General features: G+C 43.9%; 1 protein-coding gene across 2 annotated transcripts in view; it reads left to right on the forward strand.

Moving 5' to 3' along the window:
• Positions 1 to 26,735, forward strand: part of LOC135898754 (KICSTOR subunit 2-like) — a 50,668-nt gene that overhangs the window by 14,383 nt on the left and 9,550 nt on the right. For both annotated transcript variants that reach the window (XM_065427887.2, XM_065427886.2), the window contains exons 6-9: positions 3,500 to 3,592; positions 6,784 to 6,878; positions 24,918 to 25,080; positions 26,031 to 26,129. In XM_065427887.2, the coding sequence (XP_065283959.1) occupies positions 3,500 to 3,592; positions 6,784 to 6,878; positions 24,918 to 25,080; positions 26,031 to 26,129 (450 nt within the window). The remainder of the gene's footprint in view (positions 1 to 3,499; positions 3,593 to 6,783; positions 6,879 to 24,917; positions 25,081 to 26,030; positions 26,130 to 26,735) is intronic.

A 26,735-nucleotide genomic window follows, 5' to 3' on the forward strand; every position in this document is an offset into this window, starting at 1 on the left:
AGTGGTTGAGTAGTTCTCAGCCTTGGTGAGACTGCGGCTTGCATAAGCAATGGGGCATTCTGCACCTGCTTGCTACTGCACAAGAACTGCACCGAGACCCGTATTACTGGCGTCAGTATGGATTTTAGTGTCAGCGTCTTCGTCGAAATGAGCAAGTATCGGGGCCACCTGCAAACGCTGGCACAATTCATTGAACGACTGCTGCTGCTCATCCGCCCAAATGAAAGGCACATTGTCGCGTGTAAGCCGTGTCAGAGGCTCAGCAATTCTCAAGAATCCCTTGACAAAGCGCCTATAATATGCGCACAAACCAAGGAAGCGTTGGACAGCCTTCTTTTCTGTGGGTGGCGAAAACTCGGCGATGGCAGCTAACTTGTCTGGGTCTGGTCGGACACCTTTAGGACCAACGACATGGCCAAGAAATGTGAGCTCTTGGAACCCGAAGTAGCACTTTTCAGGCTTGATGGTGAGGCTGGCAGTATGGATCGCAGCAAGGACACTCTCGGATCATGCGAGATGTTCGTCAAATGTGCTCGAGAACACGACGACATCGTCCAAGTATACAAGGCAGGTGAACAGGAGTCAGCTCGACCGGACTTCGTACTGGGCTTGTAGACGGCGTTCGATCTGGGCGTGGTAGCATGTACCCCGCACCTCCACCAGAAAAATGTAACATAAATTGAAGACGAGTCTTACAAAATATACTTTTCTCTTTAATGGCGGGCTAGAAGAAGAGCGTGAAGCATACGCGCTTAGTCGTCTTCCATGGGACCGGCCGTTGCACCCACCGTCCCGCGGTGTGGGAGCCCCACAGCATTGTGTCAATATTCAGCAAGCCTGTTGAATGCAGTGATGTAGGCATAAATAATTTTCCTGGGTCAACATCTCAAGTTGAGGATGTTCTAAAAACCATTGACAACTTACACATTTGGAACGGGACACCTAGTATGAAGGACTTTCCTTCTGTGGCCCCTGAATGTGCCTTTGTTGACTGCCAGAGTAAATGGAGGTGTAAAAGATGCCCACTGCTGTTACTGGGGGTAGATATATGTCGTGCATGCGGTAGACTATCTGGTACTCTCAGAATCCATGCCTGCCGGCAAGCTGCTCTCAAATGTGAACAAAAAATGAAAGTTCTCGTCAATATATTTTGTAGACCTTTACTGAACATCTAAACTACCTCTGAACAAAATCTGAAATTCTTTGATCCAGTTTGCTCACATGTTTTGGAAAATGCATTATCACCAGTTGACATATGCCTTTTATATCATAATCAGTTGTTTGGTTGTTTCGATCTCTCAGTTCACTTCAAAAATGACTTCCATACAACGCATACTCCTATGCCACATCACAGGTGAATTCCACACAACTTGTGAGGGATGCTTGTTGTGATATTGTGAGGGATGCTTGTGAGGGATGAGGGAGTCGAGAACATCTGTCTTTCCGCCTCTCCTGTCCTGTCTTGTTCTTGTGCTTGATTTTCAGCCCTGAACATGTACCAACAAGCTCAGCACTCCATTTTACTATATTACGTACATGTATTCTTAGAACTAGCTGCCTTAATTCATCAAAATAAAATAAACACATAACACATGGGTAGTTAACAGTAGACTAGGTATTTGGTTGATTTTATATATGACAGACAGAGTGCAGGAAACTTCAACAATCCAATGAAAGAGAAAAATTGAGGGAGGGGTGACAGCGGTGAAGCATTGTATAGGCACACAGGGCATTACAAAACTGGCTGAATGTACAAATTCCGACCCCTTGACACAATTGTGACAGCGCATCATTCTTGTGGTAATCTGTTTTAATGTTAATGCCCATGTGAAAGAAAACAGTCTGCAGTAGTTTTACACAGCTAGTAGCCAAGGGAAATTCTAGATTTCTCCAAAAGCATTGCATGTTTTTTTCGACCAGTTGCATGCAAACATTTTTTTTTCTTCTTTGAACCTGATGTCACCCGAATGAACCGGTTCAAAACATTTTTATTCTAGCCCTAGAGCTGAACAAAGCGTGAACACGAACCGAACCCAAAAATATTTTGGTTCGACACCCCACTTAGCAATGCATTGCTGCGACTGTGGATGTATTGCAGAATCTGCACTGACAAAAATACTGTTTTGCCATGGGATCAATTCACAGGCAAAATAAGTGCAGCTTATAGCACACAAAAATCAAGCTAAAGTTGTGCGAGTCAGCCTTAAGTAGCTCTCAAAAACAAACTTTTTTCTCTTTCTTAGATGACTGGAATTGCTGATATAGTTGCATGCCACACTGGTTTCACTGTCATTTTTACACCTTTCTTCTTTCTTTTGTTTCTTTCGTGGTAACTGATCTAAGTGCAAATTTTTTGTCATGCTTTTCTTGTTGGCTTGCAGGGGCTTGTGCAGGTGGATGTGTATATTAAGCCCTTTTGCCCAATTAATTTTCAGTTGATAGTCAATGCTCGTGTAGCGTGGCCCTCCTTTGTTTTCATCGTGCTGTTACTGTTAGCCATATTGAACATATTCAGTGCATTATTCTTCAAACCTACCCTTACACTTTGGTGGTTCAGAGACTTAGTATTTTTGTGCAGGTCATTCCCACCTTTAACCAAACAATGTCATGTGCAAATTGCAGGCAGCTGAGCTGTTACTTTTTAAATCTAGTGCCTAACCTGGCATAGTCTGGCATATTGACTTTTTGAGTGCATGCAGTGAATAATGATTGTTGTCTTGCTTTTGTCTTCTTGCCTGAATGCCTTATAAATGTGTACCTCTTCAATTGTGGGCAATTATGGTAGCTTGCTTCATGCAGATAGTTCTTTTGACATGCACTTGCATTTTTCCTTGGCTGTACTATATTGTCTCCATGATGGCTGGTATCTGTGCTGTGCTGAACACCTCCTTATAGCCTGTGAATACCAGCATCGGACCATTGTAGATACGGCAAAGCATTCCTAATGAGCTTTTTCTGCAAAAAAACAAAAGAAGAAAAAGAAAGAAAGCACTCGGGCAACTTACCCTGGTGCCAACTCATGCCTCTTTATATTTTTGGGGGCCACATGCACTCAGGTGTTAGTGTAAGGATTATGAGAAGGTGTGGTTTTGAGCAGGCAGAAAGTTTTTATTGCTTTGATTGTAAGTAATGCAGCAGTGCCTTGGCCCCACCATTGAAAAACAAATTAACTTGGAAAACAGTTTAGGACCCCTTGAAAATTGAAAAAGATCGCGTCAAACTTTTAGTGCCTCTTAACTCCATAAGAGATGCAACACTGTGGTATTAGCCTGTTACTTCCTTTCATTTTCTTTCATTGTCTTCTGGCAGTATTCGTATCCATATTCACCATGTAAACAATGGCTAAACAATATACCTGGCCACCCTTATAGCAAGCAGCCATTTGTTTGTGAGCAGAAAAGTTTCGTATTTCTCTTGGCTATTGAGGACTGTTAGCAGGCACGACACGGTTTCATGAGAAACTGCTCAGATTGTTTCCTATTTTACAAATCTGTTGCAGAACCGTCGAACAGCTTCATCCCTGCTGCGAGCTGACAGGCTTCCACAACTGGTAACATGGGTCAACAAATTGAATGCCTTCATGGTTGGAAAGGTCAGTGCTGATACAGCAGCTAAATTTGAGAAAATAAATACTATTGAGCTCTTTTCCACAGCAGATCCAATTTTTTGACACAATTACTTACTCTGAGTGTTCTGTTCAAGAGATTTCTTTTATTGAGCTGCAAACAAGAAACAAAACAACAAGACAGTCACATTTTGTGGGCTCAGCTAGGCAGCTGCTTCATTTCGCTTACAGATTGAAGAAAAGTTAGAGAAAATTAAAAATAAGTTGTTCGTAACAAGAGCTGCAGGCATTGCACAGGAGGTCGCAGCGTTGTCCTAAACCTAAGTTCTTACAAGAAAATGTCTGCACGCATGCACACATAAATTGTACACATTGCACAGTCATAACTTGTAACTTTGCTTCCAGAAGGAGAACGTTGAAAGCAATATGAAGTCTAGTAATTAGGTCATGACAGGTCGCTTCAATCAAAAGCTTCTCCATGTAATGGTTGTTGAGTGCCTCGGAATTTCACACGTTGCTTCCGTTTGTTGTGTAACTTCAGTTGTAAAGGAAGGATGTCCTTAATTCCTGTGTTTACTGTATATGTATTCTTGTTTGAAGATGGTACTTGTACACTTCATGTTTAGATTGCCTATTTGAGAAAAAATGAAGATTCGTGTATAAGCTGTCTTTTTTTCCAAATCATGGCACTTCAAACCATCCGTGCTGTCTGTGCTGCAGCACTGGCTGTACTATTTTGATGTAGTATTGGCATGTTGTATCAAGATATCATCTGTGAGCTTGTAAGCTGTTATGGGCTCAATCCAGTAGCTGTTTCAGTTGATGTTGTCTACCGCTGCCGGTGTCCCTCACAGCTGTCACCAGAAATGAGAAAAAGATACCCATTTCCCACCGGGGTTGAACCCTGGCCCTACACGCGGGGGTCATCTGCTCTCAGCTGCGCCACACTAGCGCTTGCTAGCAGCCGCGAAAACATGCCCTGTGCAGACGTTGCAGAGTGTGAGGAGTCGCACAATGTGAGATATGTGCGTGTATCGTCAATACATGCACACTTTGCATTGTAGTTGCATACTACCATACTGACTCTTATAGGGGCAGCACTTTGTTTTCACAATTTTGACAAGGTGTGGCCTTTACATAAAACCTAACCTATTGGACAAAGTGGTGCCAGCGCAGCCATGACTACTGCACACCCTGGATCCCCGAATGTACCATTTCATCAAAGGTCAACGCGCAGCTCTCACTATCTGTTAGGGGCAACTAGAATCATGCAGCCTGCGAAAATGTGCCAGTATGTGCGCGCAGCATCGGAGCACCGAATGCAATTGCATCACCGATGAAATCCTTTTTTTTTTCCAAATTTCTGGCTGTCAAGTTTGGAGTGCAGTCCTTACACGAGTCTATACAGTATTGCACCAGGTGGCATGCCACGTAGCAGTTGCATTGCATTGTGCCACTTGTCATGCAATGTGAGGTGTGTGCCGCGTAGCACCAATACATGCAGACTTTGCATTACAGTTGCATTGTATTCTGCCAGGTGTCACAACATGTAGCAGTTGCTCTGTATCCTGCCACTTGTCAAGGGATGAGACATGCGCTCCGCATAGTTGCAATACTTGTGTTTACTCTTTGGTACACATTATGCTGCCTCCTCGCAAGGTATGAACTGCTCCTGAAGAAGTGAATTGTAGAGCTACACACGTGGCTGCACCCAAGCAATCTCAGGACTCAGTACTTGCAGTCACCGTCTTCAAGCAGTTTATGACACTCTCCTATGGAACCGCTCCTTCAGCTTATGCTGTGACTGTGCAGCATGTGCTGCTCAGGCCTGCGACTCCCTTGTCAACTTTGTTACTTGTATCTCAATGCACTTTATTTTGCTGACTTCATTACTTGTATCCTGGTGCACTATGCAGCACATTAACATGTGAGAAGCCATGGCGTTTTCTTTACATGCCATATGATGCTGTTTTGTGAGGAACAGCAAATCGCCGTAGAATAGCTGTACTGTTTCATAGAATGCACAGGCGGTTGCAAATATTTCATGATTTCTTAATGCCAAGCAACTTAACAATGAAGTAGACTACATTTCCATTCATACCATAGCAATTCATTGGGTACTAGAGATGTAATTTTCTTGAAATTGCCTTTTTTCTGCATTGAAATATACAAATAAGTTGTGTCATTTACTCAAATCCCTCTGCGGATTGTTAGTATTATAATTTTTGGCATAACCAACTTGTGTATATATATTCTTTGATTAAATTTTGAATGTGTAATAGATGCCGTTTCACTTGAATAAAAGATTTCAGTTAAAGAAGACTATGTAATTTCTGGCAAGAACACCACTGTGCACAGTAGCACATTGCAAATAACTTGAGTTCAACAAACTGAACAAGTAGTGAAGTGTGTTCCGAAAAAGTATCTTTTGCCTTCTCAGTTACCGTTGTGTGTCTTGTTTCCAACTGTTCTCTTTCATTAGCGCACATGCTGTAGTAATCATGGAAAACCATACAACCTGTAATGGCCTTCATCCTGTCTGCCTTGGTTGCTTGGAAGTGGAATGGTTCTTCACTTTCTTGATGTAGCCATAGCTTCGCCAGCTAAATAAGAAATCAGGTGCAGCAGCAATGTCTGCCTAAAGCTATCATTTGTTTCAGAGCAGACCCTAGTTCAAGTTCTTTACACATTCCCCCAGTTTAATATTAATGTCTGCTGCACTCGATGCACAAGTGCTATAGACTACAAGATCACTTTGTAATTTTTAGAAAATGCTGAATGAAGTTCAGTAAAAACCTGCATGTAGACATCATTGCTAAAATAAATAGTTAATTAGCTAGCACTTTTCAACATCTTGTGAATTTTGTTCAACTGACAACAGAGTGCTAACTTGGGCTGATTGATTTATACATTGGAAAAGGCATGAAAATGCTTTTTGATGTGACACAAAATAGACAATGTGCATGACTGCTAATTTGCACACTGTGAATATGTTATGTGCGGGGGAAGGGATTTGTATTGGATTTGTACCATGAATATACCTTACAGGTAGTCATTGCCCATGTCTGTGTCTTACGCATTTTGTATTGTCAAGAAATGTTTTCTTTCTTCACCTTCATCCCAACAGACTTGTATTGTAGATTATTACTTTCCCCTCTTATTCTGCTTACATTGTGACTTCTTGTTGAACTGAAGCATGAAGAACTTTTTCTTTACAGTATACTCTCTACTTCTACAAGATCTTGAGTCGGCAGGCAACACATCAGGAGATGAAAACATTTGGCTCTAAGATGACCATTGACTACTGTCAGAGGTATGACACCTATTGAGTATTTCTTGAAGAGACTGCTGCATCTGAACCTTTTTGGACATGGGACAGAAAAGTGGCCATACTGTGTCACATTAGTGAACATTAGAAGGATATCAGCAATCATGGCCTAGTATTCTCATTTGGCCACTTTCAGGGATACTTTCACTTTCACGAGGTTTCGCATGTCTAGCACCAAATGTGTCAGCATACAGCACTTTTGGTGCAGTGTCAAACGCGCTGTTTTAGCACATTCAGCACTGTGCCAGGAATGTTGTTACCCTTAGGTGCTGACGCATCCAGCGCTAGTCACACAAATTGCTGTGAAAGCGAAAGTATTCCTGAAAGTGATGATAACCTGACATGGTGTAGGACTTGACATGATGTGGTGTATGACCTGTATGACTTTACATGGTGGCTCAGAAGCTATTGAATTCTGCCTCACAGCAACAATTCACCAATTTCACCCCTACAGTTCACACCCCTACAGGGACAAGAAGCAATATATATATATATATTTACACACACACACACACACACACACACACGCACACACACACACACACGCGCACGCACGCGCACGCACGCGCGCGCACACACACACACACACACACACACACAGGAAGTCCTGTGGGAGTTGTTTAAGTATGTGTAAGCAATCGGCCACTTGCTCCTCTCTACGCAGGCCGGTGTCATCAGTGTTATGAAAGTTCATCCGACCAGTACAAATGACAGCGCTGTGGGGACACAAACTGCTGCCGATGGCAGCGCTAGGTGAATTGATGACACAAGCCAACTACTGCAAGTGACGGCGCCATGTGCGCTGATGGCGTTTCAATCATTACACTATAAGCCGTTATTGCTCTCTAGCTCCTTATCCATGGGCGCAGAACCATTATAAACCGTGATCAACCGCACTCTGACGGTGGCTCCATCTGGCGCGGCCGCGAGGGCCATATCTTGAATGCGATAGCAACAGGGAGCACTGACTACTGACAGCGTCGTATGCTCTGTGTTCTCGCCACTGAATTCGTGTTGAAGAGAGACACATGGGCCCCAATCTCGAACGCAATCTGCGATGGTGTGATATCCTCAGTTTCAGTTTCGTAATGGATGTGACCACTAGAGCCACTACGTACCCAACGTTGTTTCCCGCCATTGTTGTTTCCATTGTTGCAACGTTGTTTCCTCTTTGCTAAATAAACTCAGTCTTTGTTAGGTCGTCATTGTTGCAAGGCTTCTTTCTTCTCTGACAGTGCTGACAGCTTCGTGTGCTCTGTGTTCTTGCAGCATAGCTTGCGTTGACGCTAGAGGCAGCATAAAGGTGAATTCGCTCGCTGCTGTGGGCGCTATCTTGAAAGCGATCATCTTGCAGGACAGACAGACAGTTTTCTCATTGGGTGAGCATTGAAATGCTTATGCATTTAAAACCCTGTACTTCAGAAGTGTGCCACTGTGGGCTGGATAGTCTCCTGCGCTGTTTGTTCACATTTAAACTTTGTATTATACGTATGTAATTTCAGGACAGGTTAAACAACTCTTAGCGTTCAAGATTGACAAAAAGCCATTATTGTTGCCTTCATAGCAGAGTGCATAGGTTTTTAATGTAGAACACCATCAATTCCATTAGAACCATCTACATAGCCAGTAATTTGCTTGCTGACATCTTCGTGGCTAGGTTGCATACGTATGCACATCATTTTAACAAAAGTGTAGGGAAGGACAGCAACAGCTTCAGGGGTTAACAAGGCTCGCTGCTGGTTTAGTTGGTTCATAGTATATAGTAAAATTAAAAGAGCACAGAAAAAGGACACAGACAGAACTGTGTTGTTCAGGCTTGTGCATGTCCTTTTGTGGGCTCTCTCAATTTTACTCTATGCAACAGTGGTGTTCATGCAGCACAAGCACACATCACGCAAAGGTTTTCAGTTCAGACCTTACCACAGACTTATTTCATTCTATTTTTTTGCTATCTTAGCTTAAAGGCTCCTTGATAGCTTGAAATTATCTTGGGCTATAGTATATATATATTGGTACAGTAGAATTTATATATATATATATATATATATATATATATATATATATATATATATATATATATATATGTTATAGGGTTTTATGTGCCAAAACCACTTTCTCCACTTTCTGATTATGAGGCACGCCGTAATGGAGGACTCCGGAAATTTTGATCACCTGGGGTACTTTAACGTGCACTTAAATCGAAGTACACGGGTGTTTTCGCATTTCGCTCCCAGCGAAATGCAACTGCCGTGGGAGTAGAGTTTTGTTGATACGTTCCTGTTATATATGTTTTCCCGGCGCTAACATTCGCAATCGAGAACACAAAAAATGACCCAATAGAGTTACGTTCATTTTTACCGGTTCATACATTCCCGGAAAACACAGTTTTTCGGCACCAGGGTTCAGTACGTCGGCAAACTGTGATCGTATGATACGTTTTCCGGCCACTAGATCTCATGTAATTGAGAAAATGTGTGAGGCGCATGCGATCGAGAACAGTATATAGCGGCCCGCCGCGGCAGCTTGTGTCTTGTGTCCATGTTACTGAAAGGCTTGCCTGCCTTTCAGTAACATGAATTCCTACCAACTTGATCAAATTTCACTTGTACCAAGGTGCCACTAGCAGTCGCTCAGGAGGTTTGCAAAGGAAGTCGATGACCAGCAGAGCGCGAGCTAGAAAAGGAATGTTCTAAGTTACTGGGCCTGCACTCTGACATGTTGGCCAGGACAGTTCATATGCCAGGGCTGCTGATGCTCTTCTCATGTAAATGTGGCCCTGGTGGTCATCAGCAATGGTGACCTCAACAACATATTGGGGACTTGGGTGTGTCACACCTGTCCTTCAAACGGAATGACTATGGCAGGTTGGCTGACGTCTCAGTTCAACCAGTCACTTCCCAGGTTTGAGCAGCAAGATGTTCTAGGCTGGTTTGTCAAGATGGAGATTGCCATGGCTCGGAACTTGATCATGATCCAACCGTTCAGATACCAAGTTCTGGTGTTAATCTCCCTGCTGACGTCCTTCTCTGCCAGTCCTCATACTTGCTCAGTTCCTCCACACATTACGACAACCTAAAGGCAGACGCCTTGGCTAACTTCAGCGTCACGCCATTGACGTCTCCCTCACCAGCAACGCCATAATTTAGCCTCGACTGCGGCTTGGTTCCATCTTTGCCATCTGCGCCACTACCTGTGTGCCCACCAATAGCACCTCTTGCCAGTCACAGTCACAGACAGTTGAACTGTCTCTCAAATATGGTCTGCTGACCGACGACATATTTGCAACACTACTGTGTCTTCTCCTGACCCCCAAGCCTGCCGAACTTGTCCTCGGGCACTCCAAATGCCCTTGTGATGTGCTCATGCCCACCACCACTCACTTGGAGGCACAAACCACATCGTGCAGTACAATGACGACAGTACTGCAAATACCTCAGCATAGTCTAAAACATCACCGTCACTGCAAGCTTTCATCCGTCCAGCTCACCACTGAATTTGCGTCTTATCAGTGTACACTCAAGGAACCACAGCAGATAAGATGAACAAAGAGACTGCAGGCGACTAATCTTCCCATCATACTGCATTTTCATTGATGTCATCCCCACTATGTCCTGAACCTGTCACCTGTTCTTCATCCACTCTGCTAACAACATGAGCCACCTAGGACTCTTGAGCCAGCAGAAGTCAACCATCATAGAGCCAAATCATCATTATTTGCCGATAATCCTGAATGATACAAGTAGACAAGCAAGTTTGACTGTCTTCCAAGCAGTAGCTCCTGTAGTGACACCATACTTACACCTGTGCTGTCATAGTTCCATGTTGCTAATGGCACTCTCGGCCCCACTCTGCCCTTATCCTCCACAACCTCAACTACAGTGCTTGCACCAGCTTGCCAATTACTTTCAGTGATGTGAGGCCCCGGCAGATGCAACAGCGAAAAATGTGCGAAGTCCACGCTTCACTCATTGTCTACTGCCATGGGTATGCCGTGTGCCCCAAACTAATCTTACCGGCATCGCCCTCATACCAGTGACGTAAGCAACGTTGATCCTTCCGTAACTGCAGTTGATCTCAACACAACAGGCTCATAAACAGCCGACGTAGCGAGCGTCGACACATTTAGGCTTAGCCTCCCTGCATCATCAACATAGTTACGCAGCAAGTGGTCCACAGCTATGCAATCCCTTCCTTTTGGCCTTACAGGGGGCGATGCTCGCAAGAACAAATGAATCAACCAGCACATCACAGTTAGTCCCGGTCACGCGAGCCCAATATTGCAGGTTGTGTGTGCTGCGGATAATGACATGACTATAGAGGGAGCCTTGTGCCGAGCACCAACCGTTCTTCAACACATGGTGTTCATACCTCTCCTCTAGCACGCATCCCTATACATGTTGCCTTTATCTTATTCTGTCTGCTGCTTGTGCCCTTCTCACTTAGGGCTGTTTTTGCAGCCGCAGCTGCCGGAGGTTCCCCACCGAAGTGCGATATGTCTTCTTCCGTCTAATTCTTTTATGTATAGGGGCAACTGCTTTCTTGCAAAGTGTATATACCGTATTTACTCGCATAATGATCGCACTTTTTTTGTCAGAAAAATTGACGCAAATTCAGGGGTGCGATCATTACGCGGTTTAAATTTACCGCGAAAAAAAAATTTTTTTTTTTCGCCTCGCGTTTGCTGCGGGATGCGAGATTGCGGGTGCGGGACACCAAAACAAAAATGGCGGCCGGCGGAGCAAGCCGAGCGCGCCGAACGCGATTTTTTTTTTTTCTTCTCGTGAGTACATTACGTGTATTGAAACAGTTTCTTCCGTATCAGTGATGAATAATGTCGTTAATATCGGCAAGTTTGCGGCAGTAACGTAGCCATGTCCACTTTGAGGGGACAGAAACAGGTGGGCGCGCTTAGCTGCCAGTGACATAGAAATGCATGGGGTGACGTACTGCGGAAACTGCGACATCTGTCTTCACTACTATCCTAATACGGCACGTTTCCGCTAAGGGTGGGCGAATATCTTAGCTGTGTTACAAGCGTCGGCGTATGAATAGGGTACACTTTTAACGTATCAGAGTAAACGTGGCTACTATCATTGCCGCGCGAGATTTGTTGCGTGCTCACGAGTGCAAAAGCAGATGAAAAGAATCGAAAGGCGCCTTTATTGTTTTTGTTGAGATCAACCATTATAAAACCAACCCATAATAAAGGCAAGTTTGGTTGTACCTCATTTTGTCATAGATGTGCGGAAAGTGATGAAAGTAATGAAATGAGGCATCTACTTAAGAATGTTTGGTGCGTGCAGGCCGCTTGGCTTGTCTTGAAGAGTCGTTCGCGTAGCATTCGACAGATGGTAAGCGCGATCATTATTACCTAGACTTAGCACACGACATATCGCTGCGGCAAGTTCGGGGTGCGATCATTACGCGGGGAATAAAAAAAAATCGAATTTTGACGACAAAATTTAGGGGTGCGATCATTACGCGAGTGCGACCATTATGCAAGTAAATACGGTAGTTCCACACTTACAATGTGTGACAAGCACTGGCCCCTTTGCATGCATGCATTCTTACTGATTAGCTGAGTTACATTCTTCCTGTGCCATACTTTTACCATGCTAAGCACTAGTGAGGAGTTACATACCTGTAGCAGCACTATCACCAACTGGGGTGCTGCAGACAAAGAAGATGCTGATCAGCTCAATGTGTGACCAGAAAGAACGCCATCCAGCCAGTCGGGCACATTTCCAGGATTGAAAGTGTGGCCCATATAAATGTATTGACGTTGGCTGGAATTTTTAGGTGGGATCAAATTAACTGAAAAATTGAATCAGCTGGAATTGAACTGATAGCATCTACTCTATAGGATATGGGCACCACATGCGACATTTCACCATGACAGCATATGAAGGCCAGCTGCAATGATATTTCATTTTTTCTAAATTGGCAATACCTGAGTAACACAGTTGAACCCACTTATAACAGTACAGGTTTTAACAATATAGCATCGGTTATAGCAATGAGAAGCTGCTGCACCGTCAGCTTTTGTATGTTTTGCATGGTGAAATAACCCGTTTACTACGATGCCCCGATGCCGCATTGTCAGTTATAACGATGAAGTCTGGCTGCTTGGTGTCCGAGCCGAAAGGCAGTGAAATGCGAAATCCTTGAATAGAAAAAAAGAAAACTAGAAATTCGAGCCACTGCACAGTGGCCTGCTGCTCGAACGGCCGCCGCGCACTCATTTTCCAGCCTTCTCCGCACGCCTCTCTCCCATTGCCCTTCCATCCCTCCGAACACGAATGGACTGCGCCATTCGTGTTCTGCGCCAATGAACTGCGCTGCTCAAATCTTGCTCGCTGGCTCCTCATTTAGTGCAGTTCTGCAAACAGCCCCGTGTTCGTCTTTTGCGTCAAAATTGTTCCTGACCACATGGTTTCTCAGTCTCTTTTGACTCGCCGCCGAGACGGAAGATGACTGACCCACTCGCTGATAATCGGCAATGCACAATGTTGATGGTGAAAGAAAGCGCACGGCCATAGATTTGGAAACTAAGTGCTAACTGTTTGTAACCGGTGAGGCAATCATCGCAAATGTGCTTGCATCGGATAGCGATGGCGATGACAGCAGCGATGACTCGGTAGGGCAGACTGCCTCAACACAGGAGGCCTCGCAGGAGGCCTGACAGATGATTCAGTCTCTCCGGGGCTTTGTTTTCACAAGGAACCTTCCACTGCACTACGTGGAGTACCTGGACACTTTGGAGAAGGATGTCAGCAAGGCTGATGGACATAGGGTATTCTCTTGCAATGCACTGCGACGATACGTGGTGAGACGTTTGTGGTGATCTTGCTTCAGTGTTTCTTCTGTATTTCTCAGGCTGACCGGCCGCCGTGGCAACCTCCTCGCATATATAAAAAAAACCCTTTTGGGCCCCGCAGCCTCGGCGGTGTTCGCATATCAATTGCCACCCATGATCCCTCTTTGCAGTTATAGCAGTGCCATTCTTTAATGCTGACAGCCGCGGCTTGTTACACGTGATCCCATGAAGAAGTTAAACGAGTGAGCACAATCAGCAGCCAGATGGAGGAAGGTGGCTGGGATATAGTGGGAAGGAGCACTGGCCTCCCTGCCATTATAGTTCGCTAAGATCGGCTTTGCAATCTCCCTATTTTGATTTTTTCTTGCAACCCAGTTTTAACAATGATCGGTTATAACAATGAAATTTTCATGGCATTTGAATATTGTTATAAGTGGGTTAAACTGTATGTAGATATACTACTGTAGTGATTTCGGCAAACCTGCAGGGCTAATAAGTGTACCATTTTCTTATAAGAGTGTTTTAGTTTAGCGTGTTTACGCTCCACTAAGCAGCAAGTAGAGCGGAAGCGCGAATGCGCATGCGCCTTCCGCTTAGCCGTACGCGGGCTAGTGGAGTGAGGAGCACGGTCCACTTAGAAGCTGCCTGATTGGAGCATGCCGCGCAGCGCTTTGGCTAGTGTTGGCGTCAGAAAGGATTAGATTGGATGCAGAATGCAAGCGCGCCGGCTATCACGTGGCGTTCCCCAAGACGGCACTTTATTTTCCATTGGATCAAATGGACCGGTAATGCATTACAAGTGCACGTCTATGTACTTCAAGGAGAAATAAGTTATATATATATATATATATATATATATAATGTGTATATAGATATATGTTTTACTGTATAAGAGTGATGAATAGGTGTATTTATTTTCTTTCATTACCCTGAATTTGGCCAGAGGTCGCTGCAACTACGGAAGGTCCTGAAAAGTAAGAGGTGATCGGAGGATTGGTGGAAGAAAAGTACGGAAACGACAAAAGACAGAGGCATACAAAAGCACAGTTCACTAGGGGATCAGAAAATTTGGATGTGGTAGTTCATAGTGTTTTTTTTTCTTTTTTTATTGTTTAAAGGGCCCCTGAAACAGTTCGGACAAATTTTGTAGGCGCATAGGGTACAGCTTAAGTAGAACATTCGCACCACAATTTAAGTGAAGCGTTACGTATTAATGGAGTTACAAGCGATTAGAAGTTACCCTCCTCCCTAGCCATGCCTTTCCTCCTCAACTCGCTCGCCAAGCGAGCGGCGCTAAGCTCCGCCTTCACTGGTCCTGCGTCACGATGCGACGTGACTTCGTCCACTTCCGGTTGTTGGAGCACGCCTCCTCCCGCGCGAGACCTCTCCGCTGGCCGCTTGGCCGTCGACCGAGAGCCATCGAAGCAGCATGCGTTGCGAGCATTCTGTCGTAGCGCCGAAGGTGGCCGGTATTCCGGTAACCACAGGCAAGCTGGTCATTTCGGCAAATGACTGGAGGCATAAACTCAAGCTGATGAAGGAACTTCAGAGTAGACGTACGTGAGCAGCCTGATCGGTCTGCACTGTCCAGACACTTGTTGGCGCAGTGCTTAACCAGTCAAACGAAGCGCTAATATTGCTCTAACCAAGTGTAAAACATTTTAAACATATATAATAACAACGTGTTGATGATTACACTCCTGCGAAAAATACACACCAGCAGCAAAGAAGAATGCACTTCGTTGCTGCTCTCTGTGCCACCAGGTGGCTGCACCGTGCAGACCATTCACATTTACCTTTCTGCTCATCTCATGGCTCATCCCGGCGCAGTCAAGCGGCCAGACCCTGTCCCCTTGCGCTTGTGTTTGCCCTAATACCGGACTTGCGAAACGCTATTGCGTTAGTAATCTTCCACTGTAAGGTGACGGCCACAAACGCGCAAATCCTGGCGCCTATCGGATAGCCGCAGTCCGATGCGCAGCAGCCAGTTCGCTCGTATGCTGCCTTGCAGAGAGACACGATTTCGCAACTTCACATCTTTCCAATCGCTACGTCTGCAGCCCACAACGTAACAAGGGTGATTCATCGTGCTCACGAAAAGACTGATCGACACTGACGGCGGAGCTCTCGTCAAAGACTGCGCACGTTGTAACACAAGCAGACGACACTTGCTGCGTGCCGGAAGTGCTCAAGTGTACTAAAAAACTATTCTTGTGTATTCTCTTTAAGTTATTTTCTTTTTACAAAAACAAAGTAACTAACATTCCAACTATTACGAGCATCGTTTGTTCACCATAAAGTTGGAAAAATTATCGACCATGCGCCCTGGTCAGCCAATCAGATAGCTCGCCCATGTGACGTAATATGGGTTATTTGCATCATATGGGTAGGGGCGGCTTAAAATTCCGCCGAGCAGTGCACTGCGATCAACAGCGATGTGCATTTTTAAAACCTTATAATAAATTACACGCTTTATGCAGAGCACTTAGATGTGTCAATTAATGATCAGAAGGACCTACTCTAACGACTCAGTACGTTTGTAGAAAATTGCCAAAATCGTTTCAGGGTCCCTTTAACCTAGGTAGGACATTAGGCAGTATAATAGCAAGAGCTTGGGGGCACAACCCACCGCCTCGTTCCAAAGGGGACGCTCATAACATCCATCCATCCATCTGTCCGCTCCGCTACGCTAAACATATAAATAAAAAGTGAAAATCGTCCGCGCTCCGCTGCGGCTTAGCGGGGCAGCTCGGAGCGGAGCGTACCGTAAACACACTCAACTAAAACACTCTATTAGCAGCCTTTATGTTCTACCTAGTTGGAAGCCTCAGCCGAGTTGTTTAATTGCTCGCACCTATCAAGTTCTACCTAATCAGGCAACGCATGCCCCGTATGGTTACTGGTGATGTTGCAAGTCCCAGCATGTCGCCTCTGAGATTTTTCACTGTGCCATGGTTAGTGCGTAATCTCAGAGGTAAGGCTGAGGAGCCGTGCATTTCGAGATGTGTGCCGCTTCTGCTGAGTGGTAATAGTGGCATTCTTCTGGCGTCAGTTTCAAAAATGTCTACTTTTATAAGCCTTTTGTGACTCATGCACCCACATATCAAACGTAAAATTTTGCACAGAGGCTGCGCTTTGCATCTGCCCTTTCTGAAGCTAGGCTTTTTAACATAATAGCATTAAGGGCCCCATGTCATAGAAAATCCAGCATCGGCGTCTCGGGCCCAGCGTCGACCATAATTTCGGCAGAAATCATTCCAAACCACGTAAAGAAACTACTGAACTAATTGAATTTCTCAAAGTAAAATACGTCATAAAAATCGTAAAGCATGACTTATAACAACCTACAGACATGATAGTGTCAGATTGTAATTTGAATATACGAGAAAACATAATTTTGTTACGTGGAAACTCAAATACAATCCCCCTTTCCAGTATTTCTACCATTCACAGACCACCCACGGCATCCGAGATTTGCGTGCGCCAATGTGTGCGAATCTCGGAGGCCACAGAGTGGCGTGCTTGGTTCCTTGAAACAACTCCAGATGGCGCTCACCTCCTCCACATTGCAGCCCACACAAGAGGCCGCATTTCTACCAGAAAGCTCGCCTTCATGCATAGCTTTGGCTGCCAGCATTTCCTGTAAACATTAGGGTTACATAAGCTGCCGTTGCTGGAAAGCGTGAGAAGTAGTCAGGGATAATTGAATGCTCTTGCATTCCACTCTTAAAGGTGAAGCTTAAGGGGACCCTGAAACGATTTTGTACAAATGTACTGAGTTGTTAGAGTAGCTCCGTCTGATCATTAATTGATGCATCAAAGTGCTCCACGTTAAGCGTGTAATTTGTTATAAGGCTTTAAAAATGTACGTCGCTGCCGATCGCAGCACACTGCTCGGCGGAATTTTCAGCCGCTCCTACCTATATGACGTAAACCAGCCAATTGACGTCAGTATGGCGAGCTATCCAATTGGCTGGCCAGGGCAGGTCACCAGTAATTTTTCCACCTTTATAGTGTACAAAAGATGTTCGTAATAGTTAGAATGCTAGTTAAATTGTTTCTATAAAAAAAGTATCATAAAGAGAATGCAGAAGAACAATTTCTCGCTACACTTAAGCACTTTCGGCACACAGCAAGTGTAGTCTGCTTGTGTTACAACGTGCTCCATTTTGACAAGAGCTCTGCGGTCAGAGTCGGTCTCAGTCTTTTCGCAAGCACTATGATTCGACTTTGTTGCGTTGTAGACTGCGAACGTAGCCACTGGCAATATGTCAAGCTGTGACATATGTCCCTCTGCAAGGCAGCAGACGAGCGGAGTGGCTGCTGCGCATCGGACTGCCACTATTCGATTGGCGTCAGTATTTGCGCATTTGCGGCCGTCACTTTGCACTGGAATATTACCAACGCAATAGTGTTTAAAGAGTCCAGCATTTAAGTAAACACAAGCGCAAGGGGACAGGGCCTGACCATTTGACCGTGTGTTTCACGGGATGAGCAGAAGCGCAAATGTGAATGGCCTGCAAGGTGCAGCCACCTGGTGGCACAGAGCTCAACCGCACACAGTAGCAGTAACGAAATGTAGTTTTCTTTGCTGCTGGTGTAAATTTTTTGCACTAGTGTAATTGTTAACACGTTGTTTTTGTAAATGTTGAAAATGTTTTATACCTGGTTAGAGCAATATTAGCTTTTGTTTGGCTAGTTAAGCTCTGCACCAACGGGTGGCTGGACTGTGGAGACCGATCAGACAGCTCACCTACGTCTATGCTAAAGTTCTTTCATCAGCTTGAGTTTATGCCTCCACTGTTCCACTGAAATGCCCAACTCGACTGTGGTTAACGGAATACCAGACACGTTCAGCATTGCGATAGAATGCTCGTAACGCACGCTGCTTCGATAGCTCTCGCTTGGGGTCGACTGCCAAGCAGCTGGCGGAGAGTTAGGAGAGGCTTCGTGCGCTCGCTCCCAGAGAACCGGAAGTCGACGACATGACGTGCCATCATGACGCAGAACCAGTAAAGGCGGAGCTTAGCCCCGATTACTCGGCGAACAAGTTGAGGAGAAAATGCATGACTATGGAGGAGGGTAACTTGTAATCGTTTCTAGCTCTCTTAATATGAGACGTTGCACACAAATTGTGGTGCGTATGATTAACTTTAGCTGTACCCTACGCGTCTACAAAATTTGTCCGAACCATTTCAGGGTCCCTTTACGCATTCTCCAAATTTTTATGGGCTCCAAAATTTGTTGAGTTTGGCCCCATTGAAGGGGCCTCCAACACTTGTTCAAGGACGTCACTTTTTTTTTTGCCTTAGATCTATTCTCAACATGTCAGAAAAGTAAGAACAGCAGAAAGTATGATGGTGAATGCATACAAACGCAAGTTATTGGTTGCCGGAACTTTGAAATACAAACAAATGAAAGCGGCCCTCAATATGAATTTGCACGGCTGTGGATCCACATTTCACTCTCCCATTGATGCAACACTGCAGCACTCAATAGCAGCAGCGCATTTGTATTACGTAGCAAAAGCAAGCACATCATGATTGCCAAGCTTGTTTTGCTTGTTGATGGCGTTTCCGTGGTTGTGTAGCAGCACCAATGAGACAACGCATTGAAAGATGGGGCAGAGCTACTGCGAACTGCTTCAGCGGTAGCTCTGTTCCATCTTTTGGGCATTGCCTCGTTGGTGCTGCTACATAGGCCTCTGACGCTACACGACGTGTGAGCCCAACTCTCCTTCCACTGTCTAAACTTGCCAAGCAGCCATCAGAGACGATGGCTGTAGTTACAGGCACTGCGCGTTCACCATGAACATGGGAAAACGTGAACAGCGTCGGCGGTAGCACTGTCCCATCTTTCGGTGGGTTGCCTCGTTGGTGCTGCTACATGGGCCCCCGACTAGTGAAGAAGCCCGGTGAAATTGGGGAGCCTGAATGATATAGAAGGATGCCCAATGGTTGTAGTTGTGGAAGGGGTCAGCTGGCCAGAACGTGAGTCGTCGGAATAAAAAAGCAGAGACTGCTTGGGTCGCTGCGGGGTTGGAGAAGGCTTGTCTGGAGTCTTCGGTGGATTCCATTTTCTCTGTAATCAGCAAATAGTTGCAAAGTTTCGAAAGTTCGTGGTCACCAATACTGTAGATGTCGCGTGCATGTGTTTATGAAATGCGATAGCGTAAAGACATAAAACCACAGATCTACAACAGGAACTTGTTGTATCAGAAAGATTGCATGATGGAGAAGAGGCAGCGACTTCCGACACTACACGACGAGTGAGCCCAACTCTGCTTTCACTGTCTAAACTTGCCGAGTGGCCATCAGAGACGCTGGCTGTAGTTACAGGCATTGCGCATTCGGCGTGAACATGGGGAAATGCAGACGACGTCGGCAGTAGCGCTGTCCCATCTTTCGGTGCGTTGCCTCATTGGTGCTGCTACAGTTACAACACTTTTCATAAGGTTCTGCCACACTTTGCTTATTCTTCAAAACAACACACCACTGTGTAACTGTTTCTGCATCCCTGATGTTCTACACCACATATTTGATGATGCACTTTGACAGCTATGTCAGCATTGAGTGAGCCAAGTGATCACGCTATGCTTACATGAATAATCAGCAAAAGCTGGAGGTAACAGAAGTATCATAAGAACGTATGAGTGAAACAGGCCCTGCCTCCGTCTGTTTCACAGCTCCGTTCAAAAGCAGAATGAGTGGCAGTTATGTGTAGTACTTGTGTTGTTATATGTAGGTGCCTCTGTGGCCAACACGTGTTTGACACAAGCTAATGCGAATTAATGTTTGCTTGCATCTCTGGCACTTCACTGCATCACCAGTACCATCAGTTTCCTGTGACAGCTCATTATCACTCAAAATTCGTACAGAGGTAGCATTTAGCAGTGGTTGCAGTTTAATACCATGTCTGCCTGTACTACTTGCCTTTTTCTTACAGAATAAATCATCATTGATTGTCAGTTTCATTTGTGGCAACAACATCAAAATGCAGAATTTGCAGAAACACAATGGTGCTATAATCTGTCATCGCCAGTACTGTCCACTTGATGCTACAGGTTGTTAGCCTTGAAATTAATACAGAGGTGGCATTTAACAGTGGATGCAATTTAATACCATGTCTGTGTGTACTAGTACTTGCCTATTTCAATTAGAAGAAATCATCATTAAGCATTAGCATCATTTGCAGCAACAACAAAATGTAAAATCTGTCAAACAAGTATGGCATTGTCATCTGTCAGTATCGGGGCAAAGCATGCCATGTAAAACACATCCTGCTGTGAAGGTTATCTTGTTTCATTTGTATTCAGATCTTAGTCATAGTTAAAATGTCTCTAAACATAATTTCACAGCTTTCATACTGGACTTGTCCCCCGTGGTGCAATAGCTTTTAGTGCACAGTACTTATACGCCAGTTCTCGTTTCATACTGGACTCGCGATGCCACACAAATACAATTTACGAAGGGTGTACGAGTATTCGAACTTTATAATATTTTTTTAATAGTGTTTGCTATTCGATTCGATTCACACCAAACTTTTACTATTCGAAGTATTCGAAGTTCCTGAAAATAAATACCATGGTTTCATTTGCCAAAAATCAGATCACAGCACTTGTAGTGATGCGTGGAAACTCAATTTTCCTCACAAACTTCGACCTATCAGAAAGGTTAACGGCTGCCACTGCACTGTGATGATATTTTAGAGGAGGTGGTTCAATCAGTGCACACAGAATAGAAAGAGTGCAGCATAAAAGTGTGAAGCACAGCATCTGCTCATACTGTATTTAATTGAATGTAACGCTCACCCAATTTTCGAGAGTTCAATATAAAAATGCACCTGAACATAATGTTACAAGAGTTTTTTAAAACTATGGCATGTACCTATGTTGATGATCAGAAAAAGAAAGAGACAAGCACAATACACCCACATAGAATGTGAAGTTTATTCTGCTGATAGTTCCTTTCCTTCAGTGATCCAGTTTACTGGCTCTAAGGTCACTTCTGGATACACCCCAATCGTGCACCGATTCAAGGGCCATTAACTTGACAAGCTTGCTCTACGCGGAGCTGCTTCAGAACGTCTGCAAGCTTGTCATCAAGTTCTGGATATTTTTTAGTTTTTGGCCTGTAGAAACTTTTCCTGGTCGGCGTGCAGCTGAAGATCTCCTTCCTTTGTTTGCACCACTCATGGGCACAGGTTTGGCAAAAAAAATGCAATGTAGCTATCTTCAGAGTGCGAAATAAGTTTCCTTTGATATGAGCTTTCATCATCCTAAAAAGGGCAAAATATCAAGTTACCCAGTTTTGCACCGATGCCATACGTTGCATCACCTGCATCATTGGAAAATTTCCAATCCAACTGAGCACTGTGGAAGAATTGTGACTCCCTTCTAAGCCAGCAACATCATTCATCGCCATAAGCAGAAGCAGAAAGGTACTTGCATAATGTGACTTCGCACCGAAAGGAAGAACTGTGTTGCTGGTGGCTGGACCAAGGTGCAAGAGCTTGCCCTTTGCTGGCTCATCTTGCAAAGCAATACCTGGCCATACCAGCCACAAGCATGTCTAGCAAGCACCTGTTCTCATTGTCCGGTGCAGTTGTTAGTAGCAGTAGGATATGCCTACTTCCAGGACATGTTGAGCAGCTCGCTTTGCTCCATGACAACATTCAGTGATTCAACTTGATCCATTGTTGAACAGCTGTATTGGACTGTTCTTTTTTCTAGGAACAACTATGTGGGAGTACACTAGTTGTGCAATAAATTTGCTTTTTTGGCCATGTTTTGCAGTACATTTTTTTGGTAATTTAACTTGGATGCTTCGAAAAATATTCTAAATATATTCAATGGCACAGTAAAAGTACAGTGGATAATCTATGGCTTAAACTAAAAGACATAATAACACATTGTGAGGGAATGTTTGTTCCCGCACGACTGAAACATGCAAAACACAAACTCATGGATTACACGTAGTGTGATCCACCCAAAAGGAAATCTACAAAGGATGCGCCAGAAGAAATGTAATCCTGTATATACGCTTCATGCAGCCACCCTGCCAGTGGACTGGCTCCTTTCCAAGGTCCTTCCAATTCACAAAGGAGGTAATAAGTTACTGGTAAACACTTACAGGTCGATTTCACTCACCACTTCTCATTGTAAAATGATGGAGCATATCATTAGCAAAGCAATTACCACCTACTTTGAAGACAACAGTCTACTTTACCCCAAACAACACGGATTTCGTAAAGGTCTTTCTACCGTAACTCAATTCCTCGAAATAACGCATGACTTTTCTACAGTAATTAACTCAAGACTTCAAGCTGATGCAGTATTCATAGACTTTTCCAAAGCATTCAACAAGGTGCCCCATCCAAAATTGATTGACAGGCTTAAGAATATCAGGATTGACACTACATAGTACACTGGATAACCGCCTATCTCTCAAACCACAGCCAGTATGTTAAAATAAATGACACTGAAGAGTTAGATGTCTACTCTGGTGTTCCACAAGGGTCTGTGCTGGGTCCAATTCTTTTTATAATACTTGTTAACGATATTCATTCTCATGTTGAACCTGATGTAACAGTAAGGCTATTTGCAGATGACTGCGTCATCTACACCACAGTATGAACGTTTAACGACCATATACGACTTAATTGCTCCTTAACTAGCATTGCCAGGTGGTGTCAAGAATGGGGAATGGAAATTAACGTAGCAAAAACTTCATGCATGTATATGACTCAAAAAAAGGTCCCCCTAAAATTTGTGCGCATCATCTAATGGGATTACATGTAAAAGAAGCTGACACAGTTAAATACTTGGGTGTTGCTATCACAAACGCATTAAAATGGGGCGTTCACATTAAACAGACGTGCCCAAAAGCATATGGACAGCTGGGTTACCTTTGCAGGAAACTTGCAGTGGCACCTCCCAAAGTTAAGCTAGCAAGTTAGACGGCCCTTGTAAGGCCAATGCTTCAATACGGCAGTATTATCTCAAATCCGCACCAAATCTTCCCTCTTAATTAATTTGAGGGAATTCAAAATAAAGCTCTCTGGTTTGTGTATAAGCAGTATTCATGTGACGTTAGCATAACCACACTACGCAACAGGGCAAACATTCAAACCTTGGCAATTTGCCGATGCGTTGATGCCTTAAAGTTTCTCTACCTTCTTTATCATCACAGTAGTAATATAAGCAAACGCGAATACCTAAAACCACCATACCAGTGCTCGGTCAGAACAAACCACGACAAGAGTATCAGGCCATTTATCTCCCGCTGGTAATACATTCAAGTATTCCTTCTTTCCGTCAGTCATAGAATTATCTAATAAACTGCCATGCGATATTGTGTCCTGAGAGTCTGTCATCACATTTACTGTCAAGATTGAAAATTTTTTTGATCAGCAAGTTGTGCTGTTGTAGAAAAAAAAAAGTGCTGCTCACGGAGTGTATGTTTTTCATGCTTATGCAGATCGCAGTTCTTTTTTAGTGTATGCTTTTTACTGTGTATGCCGTTTGCAATTCATATTCCGAAATCAGTGTCTAATGTCTAATCTTTCCTTTTAGTCTGTACTGCTTAGGATTTTCTTTTCTTTCATTTCTTATTTTCAGATCATTCTTTCTCTTTTCTTTTTTTGTCTTGTTAGCAATCTGTACTTTTTTGTCATTTTTTGTTCCCACTCCTGTGAGAGCCTGTCAAGGCTTACAGTATTAAAAAATAAATTTTAAAAATCTATTCGCACTCGAACATTAATATTTGAATTTGCTTCGCACCCAAAATTTTGCTATTCACACAGCGCTACAAATAACACATTACATTCTTCTCCAATCATAACAGTGGCACATAGTTATTTCGTATACACATGAATTACTGCATTGTGACAGTGCTATTGATGTCACCTAAGACGCTTTCTTTGACACGTTGAGGGGCCCTTTTAAGCCATCTTGCTTCCGTTGTTATCCATCATCGTGCTGTATTTGCCGTGCTACTGTCGTCGTGCTGTCATCAGTGTTTTAATGCTGTCAGTGTTGTGCACATTTCCAGGAGTTTGCACATATAATTGGTGGAAATTTGCCTTAATTTGTGTGCTCGAGAGCTTCACTAACTGGGACATGACCAATTCTTATGCTCAGAAGCCACACCGTTCATTTCATTGATTTCTTCCTTTTATTTCTCGCTTTTTTTTCATATACTCTCCAGGATAGCCAGCTTGTGCAAAAAGTCGGATGCACTGTGTGTCCAGTTGCTGTTCGAAGCACTAGGAGTTGAAGGCTACTATGAACATGGTTACTGCCACCCAGACCACATCGTCGAAGCTCCCAAAGGAATTGACTCCTATCCTGTCATCTATTCTTATCCCGCTGTAAGTCTGTAGAAACACTATATACATAACACTGTGTGACTTGTGGATGTTTTAACCATGCAAAAGTTCGAAAGTAAAAATCTTGCGTCCTATGAATCTACCGAAACATTTGCTTCAGAGTGTCATAAAGTACTAGTATATCTGCTAGAGCATTCTTTCAGTGAACAAAACTCCTAATGAGTGAAACATGCATATTCTCCTGATCCTGTCAGGTTCAGGTTAGTGAGGTCCTGCTGCACTGTCTATCATAAGCACAAAAAATGGAGGAAACATGCAAACACGTGGGGCAGGTGTGCTTGCCTGAGTCTTGTGGCAGCGTAATGCAGCAGTCTGGAAAACCAAGGAAATGAAGTATTGGTGTTATCTTGGGAGGGTTCACAAAATGATGGAGACCTTGAAGTGATCAGCAGTGATTGAACAAAGGAAGCATCAGGCTGATGTTTCAACAAGGAAACTTACCTCCATCAGGTCAGCAACTGCTTTCCTTAGCAGCAATTATATAAGTAATTCACCCTCCCCTTGGCAGCAGGGAATAGAAGCAGGCTACAAAAGAGCACAATTTTGGATAGTTTCATTATGTCTAAGTGACCTTTTTTCACTTGATAGTCATCACAAATGCACTGCACTTTCATGCCTTTGTTTTGGGTACTTGTCAGGGTGACCAGATAAGTTTGGGTGGACGAGTTGAACCCAGAACAATGGTTGATGTGGGAAGAGGGGTGTTAAATAGCTTGGCTGCAGAGTCGCACAAGTCTGCCAAATGTTTTTCTCTTGTTCCATTGAGTGAGACCTCGCATTGTTATTCATATCCAGAGCAGCAAGTTTCTTCTGTGATCAGAACCTTGACAACTTTACATGTCGAGACTCTGTGCATTTCCATCCTGCTTGTGAAATTTGATTTGTGCTCTGACTTCAGTCAACAGCATACTGCTCTGTTTTCTCCCATGCAGATACACCAAGATAAGCAGCACAGACCTAATATTATAATGATCATCACAAAGAAGTCTGATGATCTCAATTCTGAGGGGATTGTGTACTTCTATGATTCTGTGAGTGGTGGTGGCCTTCACTTTTTGCTACTTCATTATTTCTTAACTACAGTAGAATCTATGTCCACAAAAAAAAAATTATACGTAGTTCTTTGTTTGCTTTGTATGTGTGTTGCACTATGCGTCAAGGCTGTGAAAAAAAAAAGTGATGAAAAGTGCTCTGATTACATAAAAAGTAGTATTTAGGAATGAACATAGAGAAGAAAGAACAGATTCATTGATGAGTTACTGCATCTTGCGTCGTGTAATTGCTTGCTCAACTGATGTATTTGTGTAGAGTAGAGGAAGCATAACCAAAATTGTTCCACATCATCAAGTTCGCTTTTAAGCATATGTCAGAGCAGGATGGTTGACATCACTCAGTTTGACGCACTACTCTGTGTCCTGCTGTTAAACTGTGTTAGCAGTTAAAGGCCAACTGCAACACAATTTTCGACCGCGTAAGAAGCATAATTAGTGAAGATATACCGAGGCCTCTGTGCAAAACTGTATGATTAAAATACAAGTCAAAGTGCCATGAAAAGCTTGCGAAAGTATTGGCTTTATTTAACCCCGAAGCTGAAAAAATTCAGGCAGAACTCATCTTAAATGACTATGCAAGTATGC

This window comes from Dermacentor albipictus, chromosome 3, assembly GCF_038994185.2.
Source record: "Dermacentor albipictus isolate Rhodes 1998 colony chromosome 3, USDA_Dalb.pri_finalv2, whole genome shotgun sequence".
Lineage (NCBI taxonomy): Eukaryota > Metazoa > Arthropoda > Arachnida > Ixodida > Ixodidae > Dermacentor > Dermacentor albipictus.